General features: G+C 58.1%; 1 protein-coding gene and 1 long non-coding RNA gene across 3 annotated transcripts in view; one reads left to right on the forward strand and one right to left on the reverse strand.

Moving 5' to 3' along the window:
* Positions 1–8,880: 8,880 nt before the first annotated feature.
* Positions 8,881–12,642, reverse strand: LOC121676340. Of its 2 annotated transcripts, none has more exons than XR_006020432.1 (3): positions 12,196–12,642; positions 10,235–11,174; positions 8,881–9,720 (listed from the first exon to the last, which is right to left on the reverse strand). It is a non-coding gene; the product is annotated as an uncharacterized LOC121676340 (long non-coding RNA). The 2 variants fall into 2 exon arrangements; XR_006020431.1 differs by having other exon boundaries at positions 10,917–11,174; positions 12,196–12,637.
* A 64-nt stretch (positions 12,643–12,706) lies between these two features.
* LMX1B (LIM homeobox transcription factor 1 beta) overlaps positions 12,707–13,976 on the forward strand; it is an 86,029-nt gene continuing 84,759 nt past the window's right edge. The window contains exons 1-2 of the mRNA XM_042052369.1: positions 12,707–13,159; positions 13,461–13,647. Coding sequence (XP_041908303.1) covers positions 13,021–13,159; positions 13,461–13,647 — 326 coding nt within the window. The 5' untranslated portion in view covers positions 12,707–13,020. The remainder of the gene's footprint in view (positions 13,160–13,460; positions 13,648–13,976) is intronic.

Consider the following 13,976-nt stretch of genomic DNA (forward strand, 5'->3'; position numbering starts at 1 on the left):
TGGCCACCTTCCCTAACCATGGGCTCCCGAGCTGTGGAGGTGGTGTATGCTCAGCAAACTCTGCTGCAATGGATGTTGGAACAATAACGTTTTTCCCAAGGCACACTCTAGAATATGTGCTGGCTTGGTGTAAGATAGTTTATATCTGTGTTTTGAGGGAAAACACTTTACTAACCAGGAGAAATGGAAAAAACCTCAAGTCAAGCGCTCACAACAGCCTCTGGCTTTTTGCAGGATCACCAGTCAGTTACTAACTGTCCTGATGGTTCTTCAGAATTGTGCTGCTTGGGCTGCACCTCACTGAGGGGGTAGAACTGCCCCCCACCCAGGGCTGTCCCATCTTACTCTGGCTGCTCTGTCTTGGCCAGCTCCGGAGCTCTGGTATTGGGGTGGGTGAATGCCCAGGTGAGAGCTCAGCAATACCAAGAAGAGCATTTACCCGATGTCCCGGTGACCCTGTGCCGGGGGGAACTTGTCTCAGCCCTGGGAGCAGGGGTTGGCTGGTCAGAGCAGGGCAGGGACAATCAGCACCTGCACGCCTCGAGCAGTTCAAGCAGGCTGTGTAAGGGGCAGTTACTGCAGCTGAAACAGGAAAAGATGAATGACACCATATTGAACCCTCCCTGCAACTCTCAGAAACTATTCCCTTGTTTAATGTCTTTAATTGGGTTTAACTCTTGCTGAATGTTGCTGTGTGAAAATGCTGTTTATTTGGAAGTTGCTGCATTCTAGTGGTCAACAAATACATCTCTGTGTGCTCCAAGTTCTATTAAGCATCACATGGAGAAAGGTGAAGGAGAAAAATGTAATTTAGTCCAGTTCTTTCTGTTTCTGCATTTGTCTTATTTTCAGCATCTGAGGTTTAAATCCTCACCAGGAATACTTTGTATGGGAAGAACTGAGAAAGACAAATTGCTTAACATTATTCCCATCTTGCTCTGCTCTTACCTGTCTTTGTCCCTTCCTGGGGCTGCACTGGGTGTGACAAGGCCAGCATCGCTCCCCAGGCAGGACACTCCAGGCAGAGGTTGGCAGGCAGCTCTGAATTCTCGCACAACACTTTTAGTACATGTCCAAAGGTACCAACAGGTCCAAAGGAGATTAATCAGATGTTTTAAAGAGGTACAGAGAGCACACAGTCTGCACAGTTTAATAAATACTTGATGCAGTATTTGGTGGGGGGGATGTGGGGCCCCTTGGTTGCCGGAGATTTGGGAAGGAGGACCATGGCAGCAGGAGGACTAAAGTGTGTTCTCTCTTCACAGACCCCTAGGCAAGTGTCTGAGAAGGGCTGGCCACGCCTTCTCCTTCCCATGCCACTTCTCCATGTGCTGTGACCATGCAGAGACAAACAAATGAGTAAGATCTTTTCATGCAAACAGAGAAAAAATATGAAAATATTCTATTCCTCTAGAAGTATTCAGAAGGTGAATAAAAAGCATTGAATTGTGGTTTTAGAAAGATTTAAAACTCCAGCCTTTTTTACAGTCCATTTCTACAAACACATTTTGCCCATGGTGCTCCAGTGCCAATCAGTCAAGGCAACTGGCAAACAAAGCAATGCTTTACTGTTGTAATTACCCAAATGTTCTACATTTAGAACATAAATATTAAATCCTCATAAATAATGTTGTCAGATCTATTTGATTTCAACTGTATTGTATTGTTGTTAAATGAAACAAACACTATATTTAAATTTATTCCCCTTGCAGTTCCATTGTTCAGCTTTATTTTGATTTCTTTTAAAAGACAAAGAGAAAAGCACATCCATCCTATGAAGAAGGCTACAGCCAAAACAAATGCACATCAAGTAAGTTTATTTAAGCAGATGTGCTCATAAAATGTTAACAAGACACCAAATAATTACAGGAAAAGGCTAAAGTCCAACTCAGTATGGAGTCCAAAGGTCTGAGTTTTATTTAAGACTGAGATCAAATAAAATATGCACTGACAGTGTAACACTAAGTCTCTATCAGTAGTGATGCAGCCATTGTTTTCAAGGCCAATAAACTTTAATGTAGCAGTGGAGTTGTATCCAAATCACATAAAATGATAGCCATAGAATATTTAGAATAGACTAAAATGGGGGTTACGGTTCAAAATATTACCCTAGTGCAGATTTATTTATTCCAACTCCCATTTTAACATGGGGGCTGTATCTTACCTCGAGATGGTGCTTCAAATGTTGGTGTTTCTACTGCAAACACACCTTTGTTCTTTGTAAACTGATTGTCTTCATTTACCTAAATCAGCACACAGGTGATGCAGATCCCTTGGGATCTCACTCAGGATTCCTCATCGGGCAGCTGGTGTGACCTGTCACGGTCTTGGTGACATGGATGCAGCCCCAGGACAAGCAGGGAGAGGGCTGAGGCCTTGAGGAGGGGATGGCTCAGGGCTTGGGCTGCCTGTGCTGCCTCTCATCCCTGCGCTTCTGGTTAGAAGTGCCGGTTCCTTCTGCTCCGCTCTTGTGCCCTAACACTTGGTGGAAGCTTAAGAGCCAAAGAGGTTCTTTGGCTGAAGATCTTCAGGCTCTACATAAATGGCTTATCCTCTCTTTGCTTCCATCCTTTACTTATGGAACGAGTTGGAATGCCCTCCCCTCGGCAGAGAGCTCAGCTCTCCTCTCCCACAGTCTGTTGGTGCCATCAGAGCCTGGCAGAGCACTGCGTGCTCTTGCCAGCACAGAAGAGAGAAGGCCCTGGCGTCTCCCTGCTTCTGGCTGTGCTGGTGAGGTGCCCATGGCTGGAGAGGACGGGGTCCCTGCTAAAGCCAGAAGCCTGCCCTGGAAATGCAGGTATTAAGGTTGGTTCTGGCTCCGTGGCCAGGGTGTCTCTGCTCAGTCTGTACAGAATCCACTTGGGATACTCAGTGGAGAGGAGTTTGGCTTTTCCCTGCACACAGGCACATGCTGAGCAATGCTTTAGGGTTAAGAAAGTTCTTTTTCTGGCTGCAAAGAAAACTTACAAATGTGACCAGAAAGGACCCTCTGCTTTAGCCACTAGGAATGAAAATAAAGGATGGTTTAAGATCCCATGCTTTTAAACTGCTCTTATAAGCTCGCTAAAGCTAAGTGATGGATTTTGAGCACCTTGGCTTAGTGCTACTGGAACCAGCTTCCCCTCGTTGATTATTTTATTTCTATTAATTCACTAACAATGAACAGCATTCCTGCCTCCACCTGCTGGAGACATGCAGGTCTCTGAGAAATTCGGGTAATATCTTTCACTTCATTCCAAATTACGGATCCAACAGATATGATTTGCATGTGGTAGCGACTGTAAATATTCAAAGTTGGTGTTGTAGGATGGTGACCAAAATGTATGTGTTAGCAGATGCTCCTTTTTAAGTATTTCACTGAAGTGAAATTCATCCTTTTTTCTTTTTCTTTCTTTTTTCTTTTTTCTTTTTTTTTTTTTTTAAGATGCCTACTTGACTTAATATAATTTTAGAATATATAAACAAACTTTAAATTGTTTTCCCTAGACACTGTCGGGATTGAAACAGCAGTCTCAGAGGTGAAAGTCGTGTAATTAATACAGCATGCCAATCAAATCCCATCAGTGACACACATTTCTTTAATATCTGGGTTTTTATTGTTGAGCTACAATATTGAGCTACAATATAAACATTTTAGCAGTTCACATCAGTCTCCCATAGAACAATTGTAATTGAAATTAAAATGCTATTTTTTTCCTATGTAATTATATTTTAGAAGCACACATTCTTGCTCGAGGACATGATGTTTTCAGCTACATATCTCACAGTGCTGAAAACTCTGTTTAACCACCAATAGCAACTGTTCTGTATGTCTTTTACCTGCCACAAGGAAACAAAATGTTACCCTGAAAATTCCTCTTCATCTTTACCGTGTTTTGCCCTCTCTATCTCCTGCTCCGGCAGCAGAGATGCTTTAGGACTTCACAACAGAATGACAACGTGCAATGTTTCTACATCTTCTTTGTGGAATTGAGCTTGAAAATTCGAAATCTTACAGTCTTCTCACCTGTTTTTTCCCATTAACAGCAGCATTTTAATGTCTTATCAATAACTCAATATATCTTATTAATGTCTTGCTTAAATATATTATTTTACTAATTAACCACAATTTTTCTTAGCATTTTTGACTGCAACTTCTACTTCCCACACAAAGGCAGGGAAAAGACTCTCTATCATAAAAGGTGTCAGAAACGAAATTCTGAAGGTGCTGCAGGCTGTCTGTGTGTGCCGGTGGCTGGCAACCAGCTCGGGAAGAGCCCTGCCTTCCTTGTGCTCTGCGGCGAGATTCCCCTGTGTGAGAGAGGCAGCCTGAGTATGTGACCCCCCCTCACCTTTCCCTTCACCAGCTTTCACAGCGGAGGAAAACGGGACTTGGGTGCCGCTTTAACGGATTGCATTGGCCTCCAGAGTAATCTAACAACCTTCATGTGCAAACCCATCACCACACTCGGTCTGCCCGTACGTTTATGAGCGATGGGTTTATTCCTTCACACTTATAAAAACTAAGACCCAGGAGCTCACGTGCTGTCGATACTTCAGAATCTGAGCTCGGTGTCCGTCCCACCAGATACTGGCTCCGTCGCCGGGGCAGGACCGGAGCTGCCCGGGGTCCCTCACCGCTGGCCGGGGCTCCGCACGCCGGGAGCCTCCACCAGGGGAAGGTGCGGAACCCGAACGGGCAGCGGGGCAGGCCGGCTCCCTCCTGCCTTTGCTGCTGTCAATTCCCCTTCTGAGTCCCCGGGGCCCCGAGCCGGGCAAAGCGGTGCGGGCTGCGGGGCTGGCTCCGGTACGGGGCTCGTCCGCGGCTGTAGAGCGGAGCCTGTGCTGTGCTGTAGTGCCCCTCTGCCTCAATCGCTCTGCCGCAGCCAGAATCAGGAGTGTAAATGCATTTATCGATCCGTTTATATGATGGTCTTCTTGGGACTGAGGGGTTGGGGTTGGTTTTTTTTTTTTTTGTTTCCTAAATCGGGCTTAAGCAATGATGAGGGGTTGAGCACGAACGGAACTCGTTCTCTGTGGGCAAGTGATTGAACAAATCAGAGTTTTTGCTACGAAACTCGCTTCTTCTAAAGCATAAGATCATTCCCGAGAGGGTGGTATGCTGAACCCGACCGAGCGTTCAGGTGACCGCGACAAAACGCGAGTATGTTCATATCCACAGGGACCACATTGAAAATCACACTTTGAAGTTCTCAATCCAATCTTTCAGTTCTCTCTTTATAGTCCCTTTCACCCAGGTTGGAAAGATGCTCCCGTCTGTAGTAAATGTGACTGCTTGGGCACGCGTGTGTCGCATAACCTGTCTGTTCCTGGCGAGCATCTCTCCCCGTCTGTTATGCAAATACTGAACTTCAGAAATACCCAGGGATTCCCGACGGGAAGAGCAAAGCCAAAACTGGACGAGGAACGGGGACCCTGCTCCATCGCCCTCTGACTCTTTCTCCCCATTTGTCACACGGGGGGAGCCACGAGACACCAAAACGCCTCGATTAAGGCAGAATCGGCCACCGCGACTCCAGCGAAAAATATGCAGGTCCCTCGTTTTGAGATGAGCAAGTCTGTGGTGCGGGAAGTGGTGTCATATGGACTCATCTCTCCTTGGCTAACTGAGGCTGAGGGTGGAAGTGCTTATTGTTCATGATAACTTTTTAGCCGCAGGATCAGAGGGGTTCTTTCAGGAAAAGACCTTGGGAAAGGGATTCCTCAACAATTCGATGCCACAGCTGAGTTTATATAAATTTACGTCTAGAGATAAATAGAAATAGTAAGCAATAAGCTGAGCTTATTGATAATGGGAGAAAAAATTGACCGTCTTCCCCCATGCCTGCCGGCAGGAGCGCGGGCAGCGGCCGGGGCAGCCGGTGCTGTGAGAGGCAGCCCTCCGGTCCCGGAGCCATTCCAAGAACCGCTCCAGGTTTCGCCATGCCAGCACCTAGCATGTCAGGTAACTCAGATACGCAAGAAAAGGAGAGAGGACAAGGAAACGCTGCCAGAAGAGCCTGCAGCCTCACGTGCGTCTTCCGAGCGATCAGCTGGCAGCAGGTGAGGAATCCCACGCTAGGAATTGCATCACGCACCGCTCAGCGCGACGAGCTGCCAGGCGCGAGGTGCTGGAGAGCAGGAGGGTCTGAGGGGAGCGGGGCAGGGGCAGCCCCCGGGACTGGGCTCGGCTTTGGGGGATGGGAGGGACGGCCTCCCCCGGCTCCCCGTTAGCCTCTCTCGGGGTTTGCTCAGCGTTATCTCCGCTTTCTGTGCGGCACGCAGGCTGCAGCGTTTTGCTTCTCTCTTGTGCCGCGTGTGTTTCGAGTCCCGAAGCAAATCCTTCCACCCTGCATTCCTCAATGACAGCACAATAATCGCTAATACAAACCAGAGCGGAGCGCTCCGCTCGGGGCAGCGCTGCTTATTCGCGCGGCTTCTGATATTTCCCGTTGTACGTGATCGTTTTCTATTGACAAAGGCAGCTCCGGAGAGCCACAGCAGCCACTGCAACGCCGTCGCCCCTGACTGCAGCTCCTGCTGTTCATATCTTTACGCAAAAGCGACGCCGTCTGCAGGCAGAGCCCTCTCCTCTCATCTCCTCTTCCTCCCAAACGCGTTTTTTCACGTCTCTCTTCAAGAAGCGCCGGGGCAGCGGTGCTGCGTGGGCGCGCAAAGGGCGCGGCGGCGAAGCGATGTCTGAGCGGTCCTGCCTGGCCCACGCGCTTCATTGGCCTTACGCGGGGCTCTGGGTGGCCCCGGTGGGAGAAGGAGAGCCACTTGGGGCTGCCGCGGCCCGCGCTCCCCTCGGCACGGCAGGGGGAAAACTTAGTCATAACGGAGAGGCCTCCCAGAACCAAAAGGAAACGATTTCTCGTTGTTGTTACTTTTTTTCCCACTGAAAATGGAGCTGTATTTAGGTTCCTCTGTTAAACCTACAGAAATGACCCCGCAGCGCCTCGGAAAAGCAGGGCAGCGGCCAGCTCCCTCCTCCTCCGAGGAGCTGGCCCTCTGACGGGAGCCCTCTTCCATCCGGCGAGCGGTCCCGCCGCGCTCGGCAGCCAAATGGGCGCTCTCGCCGCCGCCCCGGCCCGACGGTCGTCGGGAGCTGTAGATACTACTCGGGGGGCGGCGGGTCCCGCGGGTGCCGGGATCCTGTCGGGCAGCCTGGCGCAGCTGCCGAACCGGCGGAGCGGGCTCCCGCCCCGTTCTCTGCGCCGCCCGGCCGGCGCCGAGCGCTCGCCGTGCCCCGCGCACAGCCCTGGCCCGGTGCCCCCGCCCGGGCTACTCCACGCACCTGGCAATTCTCGGGAGAAAAAGCAGAAGACTGGGGTGGCCTCGTCCTTTCCCGTCCCTCCGTCACACTGCCCCGCTCACGCCAGCGCGGGAGACGCAGCTCTGCCGAAGCACGTCCCGCCGACAGGGACAGCCCCGGGACAGGCAGCGCCCGGACCGATTCGCTGGTCCCTCGGCCTCCGCCCGCTCTCCCGGGGCACCTGCCGAGTCTCTACGCGGGGAAGGCCACCAGTGCGGGCACGGCCTCTGCCTCGCTGGCCCAGACCGCTCCTCGGGAGCGGTTGGGCACCGCCAGACCCCCGGAAGCGCCTCGGAGGCTGCCGAACTCCGCGGCCGCGGCAGGGGCCCCGAGGGCCGTGGCGGGCAGCATGGGTGGGGGGCGCCGCCGCCCCCGGCCCGCTCCGGCCCGCGGGGCCGGTGCAGAGGCTACGCAGATGAAAGGCTGCGCTCGCAGGCGTTCCCCGCGCCGTCAGGTCCTGTCGTTCCCCCCCCCCGTCCCCCCCCGGGTGCACATGTCAGAGTTCACAGACCTGGCTGCTGCCTTTTACAACACTGAGCTGTAAAAGAGCGGATATTAAACCCGTATAATAGATCCAGCTCCAAGGAGAGGTTAAATTTCCCAGTGAAACGAAGGTATTTGCCCTGAATTGGGAAAGGACCCCTCCCACACCCCCTGGGCTGGGAAACCCGCGGAGCCGTCAGAGACCGGCGGTAAACTTTGCCCCCAGCCTCGCACCTGGCATCGGTCGCCGTGGGGGCACATGTGCGCGACACGCTGCGGCCAGCCGGGCTCGTCACGCCCGCCCCATCGGGTCGCTGTCCCCGGCGAGCGGCCGGAGAGAGACCGCTTGATCTCAGTCCGAGCCGGACCCGAGCCCGGCGCCCACTGTTCTCACGGGGCTTCCGCCGCCTGCCCGGCCCGCTGGGTCGCGCTCAGGGCGAGTGAGGGACAGGGCTGCGCCAGTAACACGGCCCGCGCTAGAGCCGGGCGAGCGGGCAGCGAGAGCCGGGGGCCTGATGAGGCTGAGGAGCAGCCTCCACCTTGGGCGCAGCCCTTGTGGGTCGTGCCCGGCGCCGGGTTAGTCGCGGGCACAGCACGGAGCCGCCGGTCGCCGCAGGAGGGGCCGGGTGGCAGAGCTGCCCCGCGTTGGAGCAGCGCGACGGCGCCGGGCCTTGGTGCTGAGCCCGGTCCTGCGGCTCCCTGGGGCGGGCGGGGGGCTCGACCCCTCCATGCCACGAGGCCGTCCGGACGGGCGCTCCATCGGCGGAGGAGATGCAGAGCCCGAGCTTGTCTGCCGCGCTGCCCTCAAAAATCCACTTAAGGAAGATGAAGGCGCATGCAAATGCCTGGCGCCTCCTCGCCCGTGCCTTTAATCATGGTAAATTGGCTCGCGTTCCTCCGGGCCCCCCGAAAAGGCACACGGCGGTACCGCACCGCGGAGGGGTTAGGACTCCCAGCGCTGCGCAGCCCCCGCCGCTCCCTGGGGCTTTCCGGCTTCTCGGCGCGGCCCTGACGCCGTGCCTGACCCGCCTCGCTCAGCAATTTTCCTACCCAAATACTGTCGTGACGGGAACACAGCGCAGAGATAGATAGCATCAAGCGGCCTATATCAAAGACGTCCTGCTTTATTAAAATACCGGCTCGGTGCTCGCCGCTTTTCATGCGGCGCGGCCTCCGACCGCATTCTGCCGGATACCGCCGGCACCACCTCCCCTTTCGGCCGCCCTAGCTGGCCCCGGCCCTGATGACTGGCCCTGTCACCTGCTCCGTGAGGCTGCCCGGGGGTCCATTCCCTGGGCCGGGGAACAGCCGGTGGTCAGACGGGCCGGTTCCTGTGGGGCTTCTGCGAGGCACGGGGAGACTCCGTGTGGTTCACGAAACATTTGTTTGCATTACTGAACAACAGTCCAAAAATTTATTGTTATTGTTATTAGTAACTACACTTAGTAGCTCGTTCACATCCATCCTTCCGAGGGGGGGAGCACGGGCTGGATCAGCCACCGTCGTGCGCCGCCGGCGGTGGCTCCTCCCGGGCCGGGGCCGCTCCGCTAGGGCTACCGAGCCAACGCGGCCAGGCCGTGGGACTGCCCCGCACGAAAGCGGCCGGGGGCAGAGGCACGGCGACGTGGAGGCACCGGGCGGCGGGCGCGGCCGCCGGGGGCTCGGTCGGAGCTGCAGGTTTGCAGAGCCTGTCTGGGGAGTGCCCGTTGAGGGAAGCATAGGGAGCTCCGTGGACAACCGGCAGCGAGGCCGCCCGGGGGGCGCCCGCCGGTCTCCGTGCCGGTGCCGAAGCTAGGCAGCTGTCCACCGTGCCGGCAGCCTGGTGCCCCGGCTCCCCGAACGCTCCCGCCACGGGCCTTTTTCTGTGCACCGGTGCTTCGGCGTCGGCCACTGGCGGGAGGGGAAGGCTGGGGCTCCGCAGGGCAGCGAGTTGCGGAGTCCGGCTGTGGGTGGAAAACAACAGGACACAGTGAGCCGGTGGCACTCGGCTGCCTAGTGGCTCCCCCCACGCCCCGCTGCCGTGGTGCTGCAGAGCCGGGGCCGGCGGCCGCGCACCGCGAGCCCGGAGGCCTGTCCGGCCCATCCAGGGGTGGGAAGCGCCGCCGTCTCCGCGCTGCACAGCACCCGGTCCGCTCTGCCCCGCTGCCCCGTGCCCCGCTCTCCCTGGCCCCGCCGCTCGCCCCGGCTGACCCCGCAGCCGCGGAGCCGCTGCCATGCCGCCGCGCGCCGGCAGGGGGCAGGCTGCGCCCGAGCCCCGCCGCACCGGGCACCGGGCCCGGCCGAGCCGAGGTCAGCCCGGCCGGGCCGCGCCGTCACCGCCCCCCCGCCCGAGGGCAGCCCTGCTAGCGCGGATCCGGCCGCGCACCTCGCGGGGCAGCACTCGCCGCACGAGTGGACCACACGTCCCGCACCAAACCGCAGCCTGCGGAGCGCCGGGCACCCACTGGTCGCGCCCACCTCAGCAGGGAAGCGGGCGGTGCCCGTCAGTACTGGGGAAAATACGCGTCCAGGCAGCCGGGAATGTGCACAGACAGACTGCACAGACACCCACGCATCCGCCGGCACCGCACGCTTATGCGGAGAATGCCCGGAGCCCCCCTTCCCTCGTGCCGAGACGCCCGTGGCCCTCCCGGGTTACGCTCGTTTCTGTCCCGCTCACGACGGGGGTCTCGCTGCTCTCCCGCAGCGCCGGGTACCCGCGTGCATGTGCACCGGGCGGGACCAACGGGCCAGGAGCGGGGACGGGGCGGCGCGTCCCGGCGGGCGGTGGGGGAGTCGGTGCAGAGGGCTCGGCCGTTGTTAGTTTTCCCGAGGTTTCCTTCCTCCTGCCTCGTTTGGGAAGGATTGGGACCGGTTGCATTTCTTGTTCGACTCTCAAAATTAACTCAAAACAAAGAGATTTGCCTTGCAAATAAAAGGAGAATTCGAAGGAAGCCGCTGGGAGGTGGGGCTGCTTAGTCTGGTTTGGGTTTATTTCTGTGATGGTTTTGCGCGTGGGTGTTTTAATTGCATTTCGTTTTTCGTTAAAAGCATTATATAAACCTATATAACACCTCATCGAATTGTTTTCGGGGCAGGAGCGGGGATAACAATTACCCGGCGCAATGCTCGTATACACACACGGAGAGAAGCAACAAACCTTTAGTGTGATATTTGCGAGTAAAAGCCCACGAACAAAGCTGGAATTACTGCTGCGGATGCAGGGCTAGGGGCTCTCGCTCTGCTTCCCGGTCCCGCCGCTCAGCGCTGCCTTTTCGTTGGGTTTTGAAGAGTTTTTTTTTCCGTTCTTTTATAGCGAGAATTTATGAAAACTCTTGAGGAAACAAGGGCTTTAATTTTCCACGCAATTGTAGAAGATAATTTGACGGAAGCCCTGTGTGATGGAGAACTCCGAATCCTTACGGGAAAATAGGAAAGGGACATAAAAAATTAATGTGAACGAGCAGCTTTTTTGCCGCCGACTGAACTGTGAAATCTTAGCAGCCTTTATCTTGATCTCAGAATTAAATAATCATATATTATTTTTTCAGCATTAACGACAAAGATTTTCAGATTTCTACTGTCTAGAAGAAAAACAAGCTCTATTACTGAAAACCTTTTCAAGAACAATTAAGTAAAACACAGCGACGAATTTCTTTCAAATTTTTTTTTCCATACGAAAACAGTATAAAAAGAAGTTTTGTCTTAAGACCCACAAAATAGAAGCATTAAGTAATTCAAGTTAACACTCGTCCTGCTTATTAAGTATCAATATTTTGGGAGCATTACAAAATATACTCCTTCTTTCGGCAGGGTCATGGCATATCACGGGTCCCATTAAGAATCTCCACAAATAATCTTTTCTGGATTTTCATTTTCTCGTGTTTAGATTTTTCAACGGTATCGGGGGGAAAAAGCAAACAAAGATACAAACAAAAACGAACAAACAAAAAAACCACGAAAGGGGAGCCGGCGGCGCGGGGTCCGGCGCTCCGTGCGGGATCGCTTTTCCCGTCGGTTTTTTTCCTCAGAGGGAATCCCGGCGCGGTGAGCTCGGACAGGGCTGTCCCGCACACGCACGCGCCGCGCACCGCACCGAGCCCTGCGCGTTCAAAAGCGTTAGCGAACGACCCGAGCGGGCAGCGCTGCTGCGGGAGCGGGCACGGGGTCCGCCGCCGCAGAAGCACCCGCAGCCCTCGGGCCGCTGCTCCGCCTGAGCTCTCCCGCTGGCAGCCTCGGCGTGACGGTTCGGAGCCGGCCTTCAAAAAAGGGCGTGCGCGGCGCAAACCGCGGTGCCCCGTCCCGCGTGCCCGCCAGGGCGAGTCGCGCCTCCGCCGTCCGCGGGACGGAGCCGCGTCCCGGCCGGTCCCGGGCGCCCCGAGGGAGGGTCCTGCCGCCACCTGCCCGCGGCCCGGCGCTGGACGCGCGCTGCTACCTACCCCGGACAGGGCAGGAGCCAAGAGCCGCCGTCGGGCCAGGAGCAGCGCGGGGCGCGGACGGGGGAGCGGAGCAGCCGGGGCCCCGCTCATCCGCCACCCTCGGTAGCCAAGATCGTTCTCCCCCTCCCCGACCCGCGGGAGCGCGACCCGGGCCCACGCTGCCCACGCCACTCGGCCGCCCCGGGGTGCGCGGAACCGCCCGCCCCGGGCGCCGCCGCGCTTCAGGGGCCGCGGGGGCCCGGCGGGGCCAGGGCACTATTTGACGTCGAGGAGACGGATCACCGCGGCGCAGCGATACGCCGTGCACCAATGGAGTTCAAATGTCAGCAAGTTTGAGGAGGGGTGAGGCGCCGGGGGGTGTGTTCCTCCGCCGCGGCCCCTGCTCTAAACGGCGCGGCTCCTCGGGCCGCCGCACGGCTCAGGGGCTGGGAGCGCCGGGAGCCCCGTGCCCCGCCCGGCCCGCCGCGCCCGCGCTCCGCCCGGCACGGCCCGCCCCGGGAGGGCCCTCCGCGCCAAGCAGGGCGTGGGTCCGGCGCTGCCGGCGAGCAGGTGACACCGCGGCTGCCCGGCGCCGTGTGCGCGGCATGTGCGCGCCCGTGTAGCGGGGCGGCCCCATGGGCGGCGGCGCCGGCTCCTGCCTCTGCCCCCCGTCTCTGGAAGCCCGGGCAGGAAACGCTCCTCATGTCTCCCAGATAAAAATAAAAGCGACTCCTTCCTCCCGGCCGCAGAGTGTCCCCGCGCCCGGCCCGACGCGGGGCTGAGCTGGCCCCGCCGCCCGGCAGCGCCTCTCCCCGCCGCCCGGAGCGCCGGCCCGACCCGCGGCTCATGGACATCGCGACGGGTCCCGAGTCCTTGGAGAGGTGCTTCCCGCGGGGCCCACCGGACTGCGCCAAGATGCTGGACGGCATTAAAATGGAAGACCACCCCCTGCGCTCGGGGCCGGCCACGCTGGGAGTGCTGCTGGGTGAGTTGCCGGTCGCTTATCGGCTACGCCGACAGCGGCCCCGCGCACCACTCGGTGCCCGGGGCTGCGCTCCGAGGGGCCCAGCCGGTCTGATGCGGGCTATGGCCGCTCAGCTCCGGACCGGCGCGGGGCGCGGGACTGTCTTGCCGGCATGTGCGGTGCGCGGGGCCGGCAGCAGCCGTCGAGCTCTGTGTTACCGACCGGCTGGGCCGGGCGGACTGCATTGCCCGGGACGGGGTCTGGGGAGCGGGGCCGGGTCGGGGCCAGGGCCGGCGCCTGACGCCGCCGTCTGCCGTTGCAGGGTCGGAGTGCCAGCACCAGGCCGTCTGCGAGGGCTGCCAGCGGCCCATCTCGGACCGGTTCCTGATGCGGGTGAACGAGTCCTCCTGGCATGAGGAGTGCCTACAGTGCGCCGCGTGCCAGCAGGCGCTCACCACCAGCTGCTACTTCCGGGACCGCAAGCTCTACTGCAAGCAGGACTACCAACAGTAAGGGCGCGGGGGGCGGCGGGGGTCCCGCCGGGGCGGCCCGGCCCGGCCCGGGGCGCGCGGCGGGCTCTGAGCGCGTTCCCGACCGGGCCGCACCCCGTGCCCGGCGGAGCGGGGCAGCTCGGCATCGGGGCTCGCGGCTACGGGTGGCGGCCACGGCGAGTGGGGACCCCGGCGTAGGCGGCGCGGCGGGCACGAACGGGACCGAAGACAGCGAGCCGTGGCGTCCGACCCAGGCAGGGCGCTGCCCCCCCGTCCCGGGCCCGCCGCGGTCCGATACCTTGCGGCGCCGTCGGAGGGGACGGCGAGTGGGGCGGCCCGGTCCGGTT

The sequence above is a fragment of the Corvus kubaryi genome, unplaced genomic scaffold (genome assembly GCF_017639235.1).
Source record: "Corvus kubaryi isolate FWS band 111438036 unplaced genomic scaffold, C.kubaryi_AGA036_p1.0 78, whole genome shotgun sequence".
Classification (NCBI taxonomy): Eukaryota; Metazoa; Chordata; class Aves; order Passeriformes; family Corvidae; genus Corvus; species Corvus kubaryi.